The following is a 16,235-nucleotide window of genomic DNA, read 5'->3' on the forward strand; positions in this document are numbered from 1 at the left end:
ACCCCATTGATTTATAGTTTCAACTTTCAACAATTATAGTTCCTTTGCTTTATTGTTGAGACCATTAGTTTCCTCGCTCAACTTTCCTTATATTTAATTGACCACATTTGTATGATCTACTTCTGATACAAAAATGGTAAACTCCGTTTTGTTCTACTGCAAGTCTGTAACACCAAAAGGTAACTTGCAAGTTCCAAAACAGAGAGAGAGAGAGAGAGAGAGAAAGAGAGAGAGAGAGAGATCAGAGATCTTTAATTGCAAAGAAGGTAATTTCAATTGATTTTCTTTCTTTCTTGTTTTGGGGTCTTCCCCTGTTAGCCAAGAGAGAATAATAGTAACTAGTAAGTAGTAACAAAAGCTTACAATTTGAATATATATATATAAGAACATACTTGTACAAGAGAAGTAAAGACACAGCTCTCCCTTCCCATTCTTCTACCTCTTCTTCTTCTTCTTCTGCTTAAAGACTCTTTCCAATGTCAATCAAAACCCTAAAGCTAAACTGAACTCTTTACCTTGTACGAGTTTTGAACTTGAACATATTAACTCCAACTCAGTTGCAGTAGCTTAGTTCCTAATATATCAATCAAACATGATCCTCAAAAACTAACCAAACACAACCAACGGAACAAAGATTGAAGCTTCAGAAATGATTGATGGTAGTGATCATGATCTCCTCTGCACCCGCGTCGCACCCAATCACTCCCCCCTCCTCCTCCTCCACTCCCTCCGCCGCCATTAGATCACCTACAACCTCCGCCGCCGCCGCCACCCCAGCACACTCTCAGCTCCCCTCGCCTCTCTCCCGCCTCCCCCTCCCGCCGCCGCCGCCTCTCGACCATGTACTGCCGATCGGCGACGCCCAGCTGGCCCGGGTTCGGATCTCGGATATTGCTCCGTACGACGGAGCCCCGACCGGGACGTATGTGAGGGCGGTGGAGGCGCTGTCGGGGTCGCTGATGAGGCACAACGCCGCCGTCATCGAATTGGGAGCCGACGACGCTGCGCTGTTGCGCTGCGGCTTGGAAGCTTCCAGATTGTATTTCCGGAGCAGAGCTCAGCTCGGCGCCGGCAAGGGTAGCCGTGGAGTTTACATGTACAGGGCCGGAAGGTAATTGCTTTAGTTTTGATTCTGTAACTTAAAAAAAAAGGTTCAAGAGTTTTCGCATAGTAAGTACATTGCTTTCATTGAGTTTATGTGTTGTTTAACTTGTTTTTGTTTCATTGGGGCTTTGTGATTAGTGTAATGAGGTCCAGTTTGATTGTTGCAGGGCTTTGGAAGATTGGGACTCATCACCGCCGTGCATGGCTGATGTTTTCAGGTGCATGGGGAAGGCTGCGCGTGTGGTTTTGTCTGCAATAGCAAGGCATCTTCGTTTGCGCAGCGAGTAAGAGTGCTGATGGTGGCTCTTTTTGTTCAGTTTTTAGTGATTTTTGTTTTTGGATTTGTTCTGATACAATGTGTATCATTTGCAGTGTTTTTAGCCATTTGCTTGATGATACTCCCTTGCCGGCTAATGAGGTGTCCTCATCAGTGCTTTTGGCAGCCTACTCGAATGCGTCGTTGCAAAATGGGAAGGGTGCTATTGGGGGAGGGAAGCCAGGATTAAATGGGGAAGTGGAGAAGGGATTGTTGACGTTGATTTCCTCGGACAGTCCTGGTATACAGGTGCCTTGCTTTTATTTTTTGGCAGGGTAGCATGCTAGTATTTAGATCTTTTGTTGTGACGTCCCTTCTAAAAGAATATAAATTGGTTCATGTGCAGGTGTGTGACCCCAATGGTCGTTGGTACCTGGCAGACAGTGGGTCAGCTCCTGGGGATCTTTTACTACTTACAGGCAAGGCACTCAGCCATGCTACTGCTGGCCTTCGCCCTGCTTCATCCTATAAAGCTGCTCCTGATTATTCCTCTGGCGTTAATAGTGGTGGGAGGTACAATTTATGAATCCAGTTGGAATCTATTTTTCCACTGTTTTAGTAGACTATAGGAAATTCTGTTGGAATTAATCCGTTTGCATATTGTGATTGTAGGACTTCACTTGCATTTAGGCTCATGCCACAAGGTAATGCTATATTAGATTGTTCTCCCATTGCAGCAGCTGGCCATGTCATTCCCCAGAGTTATGTCCCGATATCTGTAAGCCAGTTTATGGACGATCTTTCTGCCGAGGAAGATGTTTTGTGCAACCACTCTGATAGTGCTTTTGTAAGTTTTTTTATTTATTTTCAACTAGCTTGCATGCTGAAAGTTATGATCTTTAATATGGATTGACGGCTAGCTTATAATATAATTTGCATTCAGGTACCTCAAATCAATTTAAATAAGGATCCATCTTTAAGAAGTGTTCTGTCAGACCCCCTATCGTAAGTTGTTGTCTGCCTTTGTACTTAGTTTGTTATCTGGCTGATCCTATCTGTTATCCAATTTCCTATTTATCTGGAACTTGGATATTTCTCTTGTTCATTGTGTTCAAACATTTTTCTATTTTTAATGTATAGTTGGATTAATAGGGTGCTAATCACTTAATACTGCAGTGGTGCATTCCTTGAAGATGCCATGGTAGTTTCCTGCGGGCATTCGTTTGGTGGTCTCATGTTGAGAAGAGTCATTGAATCCGTAAGCAGGCTAATCCTGATATTTGAAGCATTATCAGAAATACTGCTTAGAGGCCCATGGATTTGCATCTGTGGATATATCGAACTTATGTATAGATGACTAAAAAACTGCTATGCTTTTAATACCTCATGTCATTCACTAAGAGATGTACATCCTCATCACCTCCTTTGCTATGGATTTATTACCTCACGACAGAAAGAGACTAGAATCATAACAAGACCTTCTTCTTTTTTGAATCACAGTCAAGATGTACCCTTTGCAATGCAGAAATTGAGACCAGGTCTTTGGTTCCTAATCTTGGTATACTCCATCTTCCTAAATAACTTTTGATTCCTTTAATTATAGCTCTTTCTCAAAAGATATAAACTATTCACACACATATGCATGCAAAGAATTTTTGGTTCTCTGTTCGAGCCAATACATCCTTGTGTTTCATATGTATATTTTGACATAGATTCCTTTCCTCAACAGCTCTTAGAGCTGCAGCTGCAGCAGTGAAGCTTGCAGATGATCGAAGGCTATTTCATAATGCTACCATCCGAAAGCGTCGGAAAGAGTTGGGTGACCAAGTGGATCCATCTCGAAGACCGAATAGGGTGTGTTTGAGATAAAGGCCTGACGTTTCCATTATATTATTCAGTTAGGCATTTGAGATCATAGAAGTCATAATAGAACAGAACAGAGTCAACAGACTTATTTTCTTGGTATGGGAACTAAAATGGAAGAATATGTTGGAAATTGGGAACATTGTATTCAAGTTCAACATCATTTAGGCAATTGTGTCATCTTATGAAGTATTAAGCTGTGGGGTTAGCCGAATTGGTATGGTGTTGAAAGAGCTTAGACATAAAGGTTTCTTTTTTGGTATCAACTTTATGTAGCATACAATTATAGTAAAACAGAGGTGAGTAAATTTCAGTGGTTCAGATGTGTATTAAAAGATGTCTTTTGAGAGAGGAGCATATGCGTTTAAGTCCCAAATTTCCTATCGAATAATTTTCTGTGTGCATATGCAGGAAAATGGAGATGTTGGTGATGACGGGATTAATCGTGGGGTGCAGTATCCGTTTTCAGTGAATGAAAAAGTTATGATTAAGGTCAGTTTTTCTCAGAGCTTATCAAGATTGTCTTTTTTTTTTTTTGTACTCCACCTTGATGAAGTAGCAGTTGTAAATGAATGCTTTATTTTGCAGGGGAACCGAAGGACTCCTGAAAAATTTGTTGGCAAGGAAGCAATCATCACATCCCAATGTCTGAATGGCTGGTGAGTTTGCGTAACCTCCCAACCTGTGCTTTTGTCATCTGTATTTCATTTAAATTTGTATTGTTTGAGATAGCTTGAACTCAATTTAATTAGAGACATAATACACATTTTGCTTGAACTTTTACACGTTGCTTCATTAGTTTGACAATGAAGGAATTGTAAACATACACGGGCAAGCGCATTGACGCAGTTTTGAGTGTATGCATATTCATTTGAAATCAAGGAATTACCTTTCAAGATCATTGGGAGTTTCCTATTGTGCTGGAAACAACTGTGTCCAATGTTTTTCCTTGTATTGTTACAGGTACTTGCTTAAGATTATTGGGACTGGAGAAAATGTGCGGTTGCAATACCGTTCGCTGAGGAAGATGTAGAGCTAGAAGTCTAGAACACACCCGTCATTGATGAAATTGCTCTTTGAGAACCCATTCAGAACAGCTACTGATGAGATTATTAAAATTAAATTTTGTTTTACATGAGCCTCAAAAGTTCATAACCGGAAATGATCACCGCGTCTGGTGAAAAAATATATGTAACGAAATACAGTCTTTGTTGTAACGTAATGCATTCGAATCTTATTTAACCAGAAGAGAGGTAGTATCTTAGGATCCTAGAGTTTTTGTTGTTGACGCATGCTTAGTAATTGAAAACTGTTAGGTAGTTTTGGATTTTTTAGAGCTGTAAACCGCTATTTATGAACTAGTCTTTCAAAATCTAATCATCATCAATAGCAATTATATCTTGTTTTGATTTGATTTGTTCTCAGTCTTGGACTCTCTTTGTTTAAATTGTACATGTTATTTCCACCCTTGAGTTGGGCAGCAAGTTCAAGTCTTAAACTGTAGAGCATCAATGGCCTAATGCCACAATTGCAGCACTGTAAGAAAGTTCCTTCTTTCATTCTTCCTACCAATAAATCTCTTGGCATACTGGAGGTTTCAATATCTCATACCCAAGATTTCCACTTGTCATTGTATCATATCATGTTGTTGCATCACATTTACTTGGGCATTACAATTTTACGGTTAAGAATGAAGCTCACACATAAAGAACAGATGGGAGAATTAGATTGATTGCAATTTTAGCAAGGCAAGAACATGTCACTCTCCATCTTTCTACTTGCAATTGTAAGCTTTCTTCTTAGTTTGTTGTTTGCTTAAGCTTCCATGGCTTTGGTTTCTCGTTCTCTAAGCTCTGACCATAATAACATGGTCCAACATGAAGTTCCTGTTACTCAAAACACCATGGAACAATTCATTCACTCCTTTACTCAACCCTTCCAGCCCTTCACAAAACGACCCCATTGCCCTATCCACCTCTTTTACGACGTCGTTCAACCTCTCCCTGTCCCCTTCCGCTATCTCACACGCTTCCCCGACGCGTGTAGCCACGTCCCCCAACCCTGCCTTACCAAATCGCCGTTTTAACTCCACTCCCAGCTCGTTCAACGACTCGGCCCAACAAAACTCCGCCGGCGCCCGGACCGTCACCGTCTCCGCCGATCCACTCATCGCCGACACCACCGCTCCGGCGACGAACACGGTCACCAATCCGACGGCGTACACCGTCCTCCTCACAACTTTCCCGACCTTTGTGCTCTTTCCACGTGGCGCGCTGCCGTGCCTCATCGCCAGATCACTGACGAGCACCTCCGCATTCTTCGCTTTCCCGAATCCCAAAGCAGCGGTCTTGCCCTCCCATTCCGTTAGAATCTCCCGAGCAATCCGGACCTTCCCGTCGCCGAGGAGCCGAGCCGCGGAAGCGAGAACAACCCGGCGGTGGCGGAGCCGCTCTATCTCGGCGGAGAGGGAGTTGCATATGTCCAAGAGCTTCACAGTGTCATCCAGATAAGCCGCGATCGCGAGAGCGTCATCATCCCATAAAGCCGTGTCCTCGAGATTGGAGATTAGCCTCCTCGCCTCGGAGTGCGCGGCGGCGAGGAAATCGACGGCCTTGGAGAGCCAGGAGAAGCTGATGGAGGGCGGAGAAAGCGTACTGAGACGGCGGAGCAGAGCGTCGTCGAAGGCGCGCGTGATGAAGTCGAGATTGTTGGGGACTACTACGGCGTGGTGTTTCTTGAACGGAGTGAAGGACGGACCGGCGTGTAACTTGATCTCCGTGAGGAACATCTCGCCGGCGGCCGGAGAAAAAAGTTGGGAGCGTTTTTTAGGGGAAGAAAATTTCCGGGGGAAAAGAGAGTGGGAGATTTGATTTCATATATAAAAAAAACCTACGAGGAAGTTGGGCATGAAATTTCGAATGATTTTTAGACGCGGTTACGTCAAGAATGCCCCTGGTTGTTTTATTTTATTTACGGTTTTGTCCCGACGCGCCTTTTGGAGGGAATGGGGAGGATCCGAAATGACGTAATTGCCCGCGTGACCCAGACCGCGGCGGACACGCTATTCTGGTCATTATGGGCCATCCGTCATATCATGAACTCATCAGTTGGAAATTGGGCTTTTTAAGGGATCTGGTGGTCGGGTCAGAATAGAGTAATACTTTTTTTTTTCTTAAAGAGTATAATACTTCGTGGAAAGTTTCATTTAGCGTAACCGCAAGCTGTAAATACGAGTTTTGAAACATCATAACATGTTTTATATACTTAGAATATCGAGTCTATATCATCAAGTTGTTTCTGCAAGTAACATTAATTTTGATGTATTTATAATGAGCCTCGTTCTGTTTTATGTTAAATTTAGAGCAATTGAAGGATATTTTTAAAAATATTTTGGTCATATGGTTCGAAGTACAGTAAGTGAATTTATTCCCGAGTTTTCCCCCAGAAAAAAAAATTTGTTCTTCAGTGAACTGTGCTTGGGAATCTTTGCACTAGAAAGTAGGAAGTCATCCTAATTAATGTAATTATAAAAACCAGGGCGTCAGAAAACATTCAACATTGTGATGTTAAATCGTGTGATGCATTAACGGACCTGCAATTACTTATGCACGTACTAGTGTCCATGTAGTGATCGATGATGCTCACGTTACTTAGCAAAATATAAGCAATTTTCTTGCATTTTGCACTTAAGTTGCTCAATATCCTTCTGATTCGAAAGAGTGCTTATTAATTTGATTTTCTTACAAGCCAAGCTTGTCTCACATATTTTTATCTATGTATATATATATGCATGAATAAATCATTCGAATCACAACATTAACATGGCGATTATATGCGATCAATCTCTAAACTGAAGAATGGAAGATTGAGTAACCAGTTTAAAAACATCAAGCTAGCTGGAGACTGGAGCGTATATACGTCCAGTAATCCAGTATCTACCTTAAAACCCAAGTACGTAAGCTACGGCAACCTACTCGTCCATTTCATCACTTTCCGCAAAACTCACTACCAACGAGATTTTTCCTTCAAAGCAAGTGAAGTTTTTATTTTATAACAATCGCAGGGGAAGTTCTCTTATATATGAACCTCTTTCTGCGCCAGTTTCTGGTATATATGAGCTGAAAGCTATATATATATATCCTGCAACTCTGCAAGTTGATATCATCAGGAGGCCAATCCCAAACTCTTCTATGTTCAAGTATGCAAGTGTATATATATGCTACGTACTGTCAAAATTCGAGACAGTATTATAGTCCAAATTGGGTCGATCATATATGATTTCAGACTTTTCCTCTGGAAGATTCCAAAAATTGAATGTCATATATAGATGGGTGTGTATTTGTATTACTAGCCATAATAGACAGAAACATTTGTATTATACTTACGCAAACCTTTAAAACATAGCTGTTTATTTATATTTCAGCTACAATATAATCACGGAATCAAACAAACTTCTGACATTATTAGTCACAGGCCTCATTATGATCATTAGTTTATCCAAATAAAAGAAAAAGATCAGATAATTAAACTATCAATCAGTTGGCATATTACTTGATTAGAGGGGCTTACTACTTGTTGCGTAATCTCATTTGACTGGACCTGCCTTGCTCAACTTCTTAATTGGCCACCCATATAATTAGAATCGCAACGAATTATAACCCCAGAAAGGCCAGAATGGAAGAGTTGCTAACCAAAAATATGAATGTGAATATGATCCTTCCTTTTATAATTTCTAAAAACTGAGTTTGGAGCCATATATCTATGTGCCTGCTTTGAAAACTATCCATTTCTTTCAAGTATGTTTTCGGCGTTTGATTTTGACAATTACTGAGTTAAGTTGTTGTTAACACTTTGAAATTACATTGCTTCATCAATTGTACGTTGGAAAAGATAGAAAATTTCATTATCAGGTGATAAAATAATTACAAACAATCCAATCCCCAAATTACATATCGATCACCAAACACAAACAAAAGGATAAAACTAAAAAAGTGTAATGACAATCTTTTACATATAGTAATTTTTCACTCAACAAAATCTAGGAAGAGCTCTACCATGTGTTGTGGTAGTACTACTCAAGACATTATTCTTAACCATCCTTGACATCTGACCCTTCATTTCTCTGCACAGTTTCTCCAACTCCACCACCCTCCATTGCATCCTCTGCAAATTTAGCTTCGTATCTAAGCTGCTTTCTTCTGGAAAACTATCTTTTTCAGCACCAACACCAGCATTGTTGTACAGAACCATTTGGGAATGAAAATTGGAATGTAAATGTGAATGGGAATTAAAATGATCAGTTGCACTTGCAGTACTACTTGGACTGGCTTGTACAAATTCTTCTGTTGCTGTTACTTTTGATTGCTGAGAAATGAGTGCTTGAATTGCGACTGTTGGTGGGATTTTCGGATTCTTTGCGAGTTCTTTACATGCTTCGAGACTCAGCTTTTCGTAATTTAAGCATCTGCATAATCTTGACCTCTCCTCAAATGAAAGAGTTGGGTGAGACTGCAACAAAAGTTATATCAGAAAGTAATCAATAATCTAGAACATGGTGAAGTTCAAGTAGAACGAAAGATGTACAGATCAATGGGGTACGGTCTTCATTCTACACCATCCAATTCTTTCTAATTTCCAACAAAGAAGAACCGACATTTTTCCTTGTCTTTAGAATCAGCAATATAATGATATGAACCTACTTTTCTTTAAGAAATGTGGCTGAATAATGCCAATTTAGAAATTTGTCTGAGGAGGAAACAAGATACTCAATCAAGGCCAATACATGCATGAGACTCATGATGAAAAGAATCCAAAAGAGTAAACAACACATAAATTGGAACGTATCTGCCAAAACATATATGACCATAGTTCATATGAGTACTAACAATAAATCCTAATGGACCGACCATGAAAACATATTCTTCAATTATAAAATTACAGCCTGATCTCACATAGAAAAAAGGATGCATCTAATTGTGTAATGTAAGCTCATCATTCATATTCTATATAGTTTTTTAGCTTTGTCCTAGTGTTGTGCTCTCCCCGAGTCCCCGTCCGGCCAGATAGGCCTTCTATCTTGACCTATACTCATTTGCTACTCTCCATTTACGGAAAGTGACATCCATAAACCCAAACATGGGAGTTGGAGGTTGACAAGGAGAGGGTTATCACATTCACAACTCACAAGATTATGATGATGCAGCATGATATCTTATCCCAGGGAAACAAAAACACCAAAGAAGAGAGAATCAGAAGAGGGAAAATTTTCAGCAGGATGTATGAGATGTCAATTTGATAGGAAGACAAAGGTGTTTAACACAGTATACTGATCAATGCGTAGAAAAGGAATAAGCTTGAATCATTGTGCAGTGATTGTGCAATCAATAAAAGTAGATTTAATCAATGAAAATTACTGAAGTATGCAAATCTGTTACCTCAAGATAGATATCAATGGCTCTGTAGGCCCCATCAAAGCATTCCCTAGCAGAATCTGGTAAACTCTCTGCAACTCCAAGAAATTTAGAAATCTTGAGATTCTGATCAGGTGATATTTCACCTAGGTACTTATCAATCAACCTACCAGTTTTCCTCAACTTTTGTACAGAAACCCCCTCACTTTTAGCAAATACTCTTATCAACCTTATAACAAGATTAACATCATAAACACCCCTGTCATGCCCAGATACTAACAAGTCATCCAGTGTTGCTTCATCAAGCATCCCACCAATCAATCTCTCCAAACCAAGTCTGTACTCTTTACTGATTCCCAAACCAGACACAATCCTCAAAACCCAGAACAGGGCTCTGCAGGAGAAGACTTTTTTACCCACCAAAATAACCCCATGAATAGCTGTATCTGCAAGACCACCAAACTCAGATGATGTGTGACTAGTATGGCTTCTTTTTCTTTGAGCTGAGACTTTCAGGTAATGGAGGAGGAACCTTGTGAGGATCAAGCTGTTGTTTTCAGAACCATAAGCCCCTAAACTCTGGATGAGTTTCTCAATGATCTTTGGGGGTAAAATGGACACATCATCAAACCACCAAGCTCTACTTGATGAACTTGGCTTCAGTGATTCAGGGGTATTCTTGAATGAGGAAGAGACCCTGAACACAGATGGAGTTTCCGGAGATGAAGACGACGAGGAAGAAGTAGCAATGAGGCTGCCTATGTCTGAATTCTGAGCAATCTTTGCTAACACTGCACAAATGAGCTTGTCTACAAGACCTGATGAATCTGCATAGTTCAAGAATGACCCACAGCTTTTGAGGCAGACTAGTATTTCTTTCCATGACCAGTCAAACAGTCCCTCAAGAAAGGTTTCTGTTTGCTTCAAGAGATTGTTGGTTGAGACTTTCTCAGTCATACCAAGAAAGAGTGCACAGCAATGGAGGAGGGACAGATTTGAAACTGTTGTTGTGATTCTTCCATTGCTGTAACAGAACCTTGAGATCAACTCAAACCCATCAGGGCCTCCTGGGAAGTCATCAATTTCAATCCCTGAGTAGTTAATCTGGTCTCTTTTCCTTTCCTGCTTGATGATCTTCTTCAGCCTCCCTGAATATCTTGATAAAACCTCCTGCACAAGTTTGTTATCAACTTTCAACTGCAGACTGATTTATAATAAGAGTTTAGAAGCTGCAGCTTTCCATATATGTATATAACCTTACCTCATTCACAAAGAATGTTTGCAGACCATTAATGTGGACTTGAAAATCACAGAGGTGTGACATAGCTGCTACTTTTGCATTGAATGAAATCAAGAAGAACCTCTATCTGCAACACAGACCACCTTGAGGATATATGTACTGGCAGAAGACAGATGGTTTACACACACCTGTGCTGTGACCTCTATTAATATAAAGGGTAAGCTTTTTTGACCTCTAGGAGAATCATGACTCGTGAGCTTTACATGTACTTTGATACATTTATTTTAATTAGCGAACAAGAGGACTTCTGTCACAGAAGTGACAGAACCATTAAAAATGAAACTAGACAGAGTGGAGTTTTTTTTTTTCCCAAATTCAGGCTAAATTCACCATCTCAGTACATATGTAATTCTCAACTGGTAATGGACTGTGTTGAACATCATTCCCGATGCTATGCCATCAGAACCTATATTTTCTCTCGGTGTTTTTCCAGAGAGAAGCAAAAGGAAAACGATGTGCATCGATCTGATAGTTTAGAGGTGAATGTTGGTCTTTCACAGATAGCTTTAGAGATAACGTGGAGATTTTTGTCTGTTGTAGGTGACAAACTCTGCAAGTCAACAAGTTGCTCTCACTATTTTCACAGATTGTTATATTGATATTCTTGTGTTCTTACACGGGAGCTTAGGTTCCCTGCAGTTGAAGATTTTGATGGAAATTCCACATCTCAGACATGTGAACCAGGGACCCAGAAAGGAGAAGAAACATTATGTTAGCAACGAATGAGGGAACATTAACTTATTTTGTCTCTATCTATCTCTCTGTCTATCCCGTGTTGTTATGGTTTATGGATATCATCTAAAAACATTGAACCCTAAACACTGAACTAACAATTAGACAGTAGGTTAACTCTAATCCAACCTAAACCCTAACGCCTAATCCCTATTCTTAGCAAGGGTAATGGTATCAAAGTATCAATCAATTATACAAAAGAAGAGGTTGCAAATGGCTTCTGGAATCTTGAGTGCTCTATAATTTAAAGAATATTGAAAACAATTTAAGCTTCTATCACCTTGCAGCTTTCTATTTGCCTACTTGCATTTGAGAAAACAACAAAATGGGGAATGCAATTAAAGACGATCCACAAATCAAATGTATAAAGAACCAACTATCAGAAACATCAGTCATTACACATTCACATTGTGCTACAAATAATATCCATAATGTAAACAATATTCAACAAAATTCCAATAGAATGCAAGTGCAGATCACGGTTTGAAGAATGGTAACTTAAAACGAGAGAGAGCTGACACATATGGTCAGAACCTATCCAACTAGCTCCTATCCGACTAGCTTCTAGAGGCCAAGAAAATGTTCAAAGCAAATGCCCTCCCCCAAAAGAGGATACATTAACACCCAGGGTCTCTCAGAAAGATGGAACCAAAACTTAAGAACAGTTTGATAAGTTTCAGTAACGGTGCCTGTTCCGATCCCTATCTCGGTCCCTCTCCCGCCCATATTCTTTCTCCCGATCATAATCTCGAGGTCGATCTCTCCCACTGTCCCTTTCTCTGCTTCGACTGCGACGCCTATCCCTATCATCTCTTTCCCTGTTCTTGCTCCCCGCCCTATCATCACGCTCCCTTCCTCCTCTATCTCTATTTCTTTCTCTGCCATCTCTATCAAGAACACCTGCCATATCATTTTGTGAACAAAGTCAATCACTAAACTGAAGGGATCCTACTTGCCCAAGTAAAAGTCACCATGGGCATACAATCTTAACAAAGTTCTCGCACTAACCCAAAGCTATTCACTCTTAAATGGGATTCAGAAATGAGGACTCAGATATCAAAGAAATATAACATGACATGCATATAAACGTTTCTTGACCTACAAAGAATCAAGTTTTTGAAAAAGCGAAATCCAGCAAAAGCATTATATGATAATTCCTACTGGTGTAAATGGTCTTACTAATTTAACAATTTAGCACATGTAAAACCGATAGAACAATATAGAAGAAACAACACTAACCAAAACTCTATTCATAATATCTTTTCTTAATGGGTAGATGTGCAACTGAAATCAATTTGAAAATAAGCTGCCAACCACGTTTAAACTAAACCCTTTCAAAGCAGCGCCACAATTTCACCCTTTGTAAAAGCAGCAAAGACACTTATTTTGGGTTCAATGTACTAGCACAAGAAAAAGGAGGCTCATGCATGGCAAGGATAATAAGAATTCATGCTGAGAAGAAAATTTTGCAGTACTATAATGTGAAAAAAAAATCCAGAATTTCGGAACCCAGAGGAGAAGAAAGAAACAGATCAGCATGCAAACAGAATATCCACAGTTCTACACTTCTATTTATATAATTAAGATTCAAAATATATAAAAAAATCAAGTAAACCTTATCATGTACTGAAATGCATAAATACCTAATTCCTCAACCTCCCATCCAGCACGCCCAGCACCTGGAAGAGCCCATCCAGTCTCAGCTTGCTGTGATGTTTTAGCTCGAAATTTTTTCTTCAGGTTGCCAAACTCATCATACATCTCTCCATCATCCTGAGATTGGCACAAAATCAGTGTTAAACTGGAACACAATATACAAAACTTCAACGCTTTATGCAATAATGTCTTACATCTTCGGCCTCCCGCCGGCGTCGCTTAATTTCCTCCAGTTCTTCTTCATCAAGTTCTTTGTAACCACCGCCACGCCCTCCTCTGTCAAAGCAGCAATTATAATATTTGAATGTCACAAGAGATTAACAGATTCTGTATAGACTAAATAGTAATTCTGATCAAGCCAATGAGACCAAAAACTAAACAACAGTATACTGACTTAAAACTTAATTAAACTCCAGTGTGCATCATATTCTTCAGCTTATAAAGAAAAGGAAATGACATTTATTTTACAAGTGGATGAGGTAATAGCCAAACACTAATTCTTTGTTCTTTTAGTTGAAAGTGATGACTTTTAGGTATCAAACTACACAGATAACACCATCACAGAGACGAGACTATGCATTGGTATGCTTATGTGCCATTAATATTATAATTTTTTGATGAAACAAGTTCAAATTATTGGTGCAAAAACAGAATATAATATATTTATATATATGTATGTACATCTAGAAGATACCTTACACCACCCTCATTGTGACCAGGTTTATTTGTGTTGCATATATTGCATTTTGTACGCTTTGCCCAATTAATGTTGCCGCACCTGAAATGAAGATAAAAGAGTGCAATGAAGAAAACATGTGCATAACAATGCATTTATGTCTGTTCTTGACAAGCACGTAATCAAAACATAGTGCAAAGATTATGCATGTGATTCTGCTAACTAATTTTGAAGTAGGATAGGACTAGCTTCTAAAATGAATGGAATATTGAAATTTCAATGAATGATTACCAACCAACAATATCGATTTATTGTCATCCCAGTAAAATACAGTTGACTAAGTTATGTGACATAAGAATTACTCAACTGAGATTGATGCAAGAAGGTACCTGACTTCTATGTATATAACAATTTTACAAAGAAGAGCTTAAGGAGGAAGAGATGACACATTAACTTACATTGGACACGACCAATCATTTGGACCAAAGAGTCCCCCAGTAGGAGCACCAACAGGACCACCACGGCCCCCAGAATCAGCCCCTCGGCCCCTGCCGCGACCACCGCCCCCTGCCCCACCCCCAGAAGCACCAGTTGGTCGAGCACTTCCACAGCGGTTGCACACACCACGGAACGCAAAATTGACATTGCCACAACTGCTAGGAGAACAGGGGATAAGAAGCTATGTACTGAACAACATCACATTAAGAAATCGAAACATCAAAAGAAAGTGCCAGAAAGAGCTGCTCACCAATCTCACATCACAGACCTTGTATTCGGACACGTCCAGTCTCCATCCTGTTGCCATGCTTTCCCAGGAACATCGCCCTGGCCTTTACCGCCACCTCCATTCATTTCCTCAGCATTTTCCTCCGCTCCGCCATAAACTGGATCACCACCACTAGAGCCAAGCTCAACCCCGGGATTATACACTTGGTCATCTCTTTTCGACTCCGCTATATGAACCCCAATGACATTCCCATGAAACTCCTTGTCATTAAACCACTCAACCGCTGCGAATGCAGCATGTGGATCTTCATATGTCACAGTAGCATCTCCCTTTGGTTCATCTGTCACTTTGTCTCTGTATAGCCAAATTTTGGGCCGACCTGTTCGCTTGTCTTTCTAAACAGTGGAAAGCAAGCACGAAAAAGGAAAACAACTTTTAAACATTTCATAAAACCCAAAATACTTGACAGCAAAGTCCAACAAAACACGAAAAACAATACAAACAACAGACATATTCCCTATCAAAAGTCGAAACTCGTTACCTTCAACAAGCCGATGGTGCTGAAATATTCGGCCAGCATATTCTCGTCAGTGCCCTCCGGCAAGTTGCAAACATAGACAGAACCAATTGCAGGGCCTCCTTTTCCTGAATAGTTCGCCATATAGCCACCACTCTCATGAATCACAATCCTTCACAAAGGGATGAGCTCCAATCAAATATTATCCACAATTCCATTCACACACAAATCAAAAACAGATCCATTCTAGTAATCGAAAACTTAAGCATGTCACATTCCTCAACAGAAGAGAACACTAGCACGAAAGCTCATGTTAATTCAAATCGAAACGAAGCAGCAGGAGAACACTGGCACTATCATTTCTCTATTTCATTCAAACGGATTTGGAAACAAAATTCCGATTACATTTCCGTAGCTGATTGAGAGAGAGGGAAATCGAGCTTACCTGAACGGCGACGGCGAGGTCCTCGAGCCTCTCGAATGCTGCGGAGCCCGTAAACCCTAATGAGGATTGTGAAGTGTGGAAGACGATCAGAATAGGCTGGGAGCCCTAATTCTGAACCCGGCTTCCAGCTTCCACCACTACTTTATCACCCCGGTTTCGGTTTTTATTATAATTTTACTTATACGGTAATTAAATTTTACCTTGATGTTATAGGGTGGACGACTGGAGTGGTAAATTTATTTCTATTTTGAAATGAGGCATTTGACGTACTATAATCTATACTATTAATAACTCAAACACGATTTGTCAACCAAAATGTCGGTGAAATTACATTAATCCCCTCGCATTATAGGTTAATTTGAAATTTCTTTTAATAATTCAATGGTGAAAAGGTAAATAACAAAATTTAAATACAATAAAAATTTAGATATTATCCACTTGCTCTGAGGCTTCTTATCAAAAAATCTATTTTGACACATGAAATGGGAAAAAAGTCATGAAAGATTTCAAAATTAGAAAAAATCGAATTGCTAAAAGCTTAAAGTGTTG

The 16,235-nt window shown here is 39.9% G+C and overlaps 4 protein-coding genes across 4 annotated transcripts; 1 reads left to right on the forward strand and 3 right to left on the reverse strand.

Moving 5' to 3' along the window:
• The first annotated feature begins 423 nt into the window (after positions 1 to 423).
• LOC126791404 (uncharacterized) lies at positions 424 to 4,635 on the forward strand. The gene is made up of 12 exons (XM_050517854.1): positions 424 to 1,111; positions 1,272 to 1,388; positions 1,477 to 1,669; positions 1,767 to 1,933; positions 2,033 to 2,207; positions 2,304 to 2,365; positions 2,537 to 2,618; positions 2,861 to 2,918; positions 3,090 to 3,214; positions 3,635 to 3,715; positions 3,812 to 3,882; positions 4,187 to 4,635. Exons 1-12 carry the CDS (start codon positions 657 to 659, stop codon positions 4,254 to 4,256), a joined length of 1,656 nt encoding a protein of 551 aa, XP_050373811.1. The 5' UTR covers positions 424 to 656; the 3' UTR covers positions 4,257 to 4,635.
• Positions 4,636 to 4,779: 144 nt separating this feature from the next.
• Positions 4,780 to 6,069, reverse strand: LOC126791405 (protein BPS1, chloroplastic-like). Its single transcript, XM_050517855.1, has 2 exons — positions 5,835 to 6,069; positions 4,780 to 5,801 (listed from the first exon to the last, which is right to left on the reverse strand). The coding sequence occupies exons 1-2, from the start codon at positions 6,009 to 6,011 to the stop codon at positions 5,070 to 5,072; spliced, it is 909 nt and encodes a 302-aa protein (XP_050373812.1). The 5' UTR covers positions 6,012 to 6,069; the 3' UTR covers positions 4,780 to 5,069.
• A 2,034-nt stretch (positions 6,070 to 8,103) lies between these two features.
• LOC126790700 (BTB/POZ domain-containing protein At3g19850) lies at positions 8,104 to 11,084 on the reverse strand. Its single transcript, XM_050517041.1, has 3 exons — positions 10,895 to 11,084; positions 9,658 to 10,803; positions 8,104 to 8,731 (listed from the first exon to the last, which is right to left on the reverse strand). Exons 1-3 carry the CDS (start codon positions 10,955 to 10,957, stop codon positions 8,252 to 8,254), a joined length of 1,689 nt encoding a protein of 562 aa, XP_050372998.1. The 5' UTR covers positions 10,958 to 11,084; the 3' UTR covers positions 8,104 to 8,251.
• A 926-nt stretch (positions 11,085 to 12,010) lies between these two features.
• Positions 12,011 to 15,819, reverse strand: LOC126790701 (transcription initiation factor TFIID subunit 15). Its single transcript, XM_050517042.1, has 8 exons — positions 15,687 to 15,819; positions 15,266 to 15,413; positions 14,764 to 15,119; positions 14,456 to 14,650; positions 14,016 to 14,099; positions 13,516 to 13,597; positions 13,309 to 13,438; positions 12,011 to 12,565 (listed from the first exon to the last, which is right to left on the reverse strand). The coding sequence occupies exons 2-8, from the start codon at positions 15,383 to 15,385 to the stop codon at positions 12,342 to 12,344; spliced, it is 1,191 nt and encodes a 396-aa protein (XP_050372999.1). The 5' UTR covers positions 15,386 to 15,413; positions 15,687 to 15,819; the 3' UTR covers positions 12,011 to 12,341.
• Positions 15,820 to 16,235: the final 416 nt, after the last annotated feature.

This window comes from Argentina anserina, chromosome 4, assembly GCF_933775445.1.
Source record: "Argentina anserina chromosome 4, drPotAnse1.1, whole genome shotgun sequence".
NCBI classification, from domain to species: domain Eukaryota; kingdom Viridiplantae; phylum Streptophyta; class Magnoliopsida; order Rosales; family Rosaceae; genus Argentina; species Argentina anserina.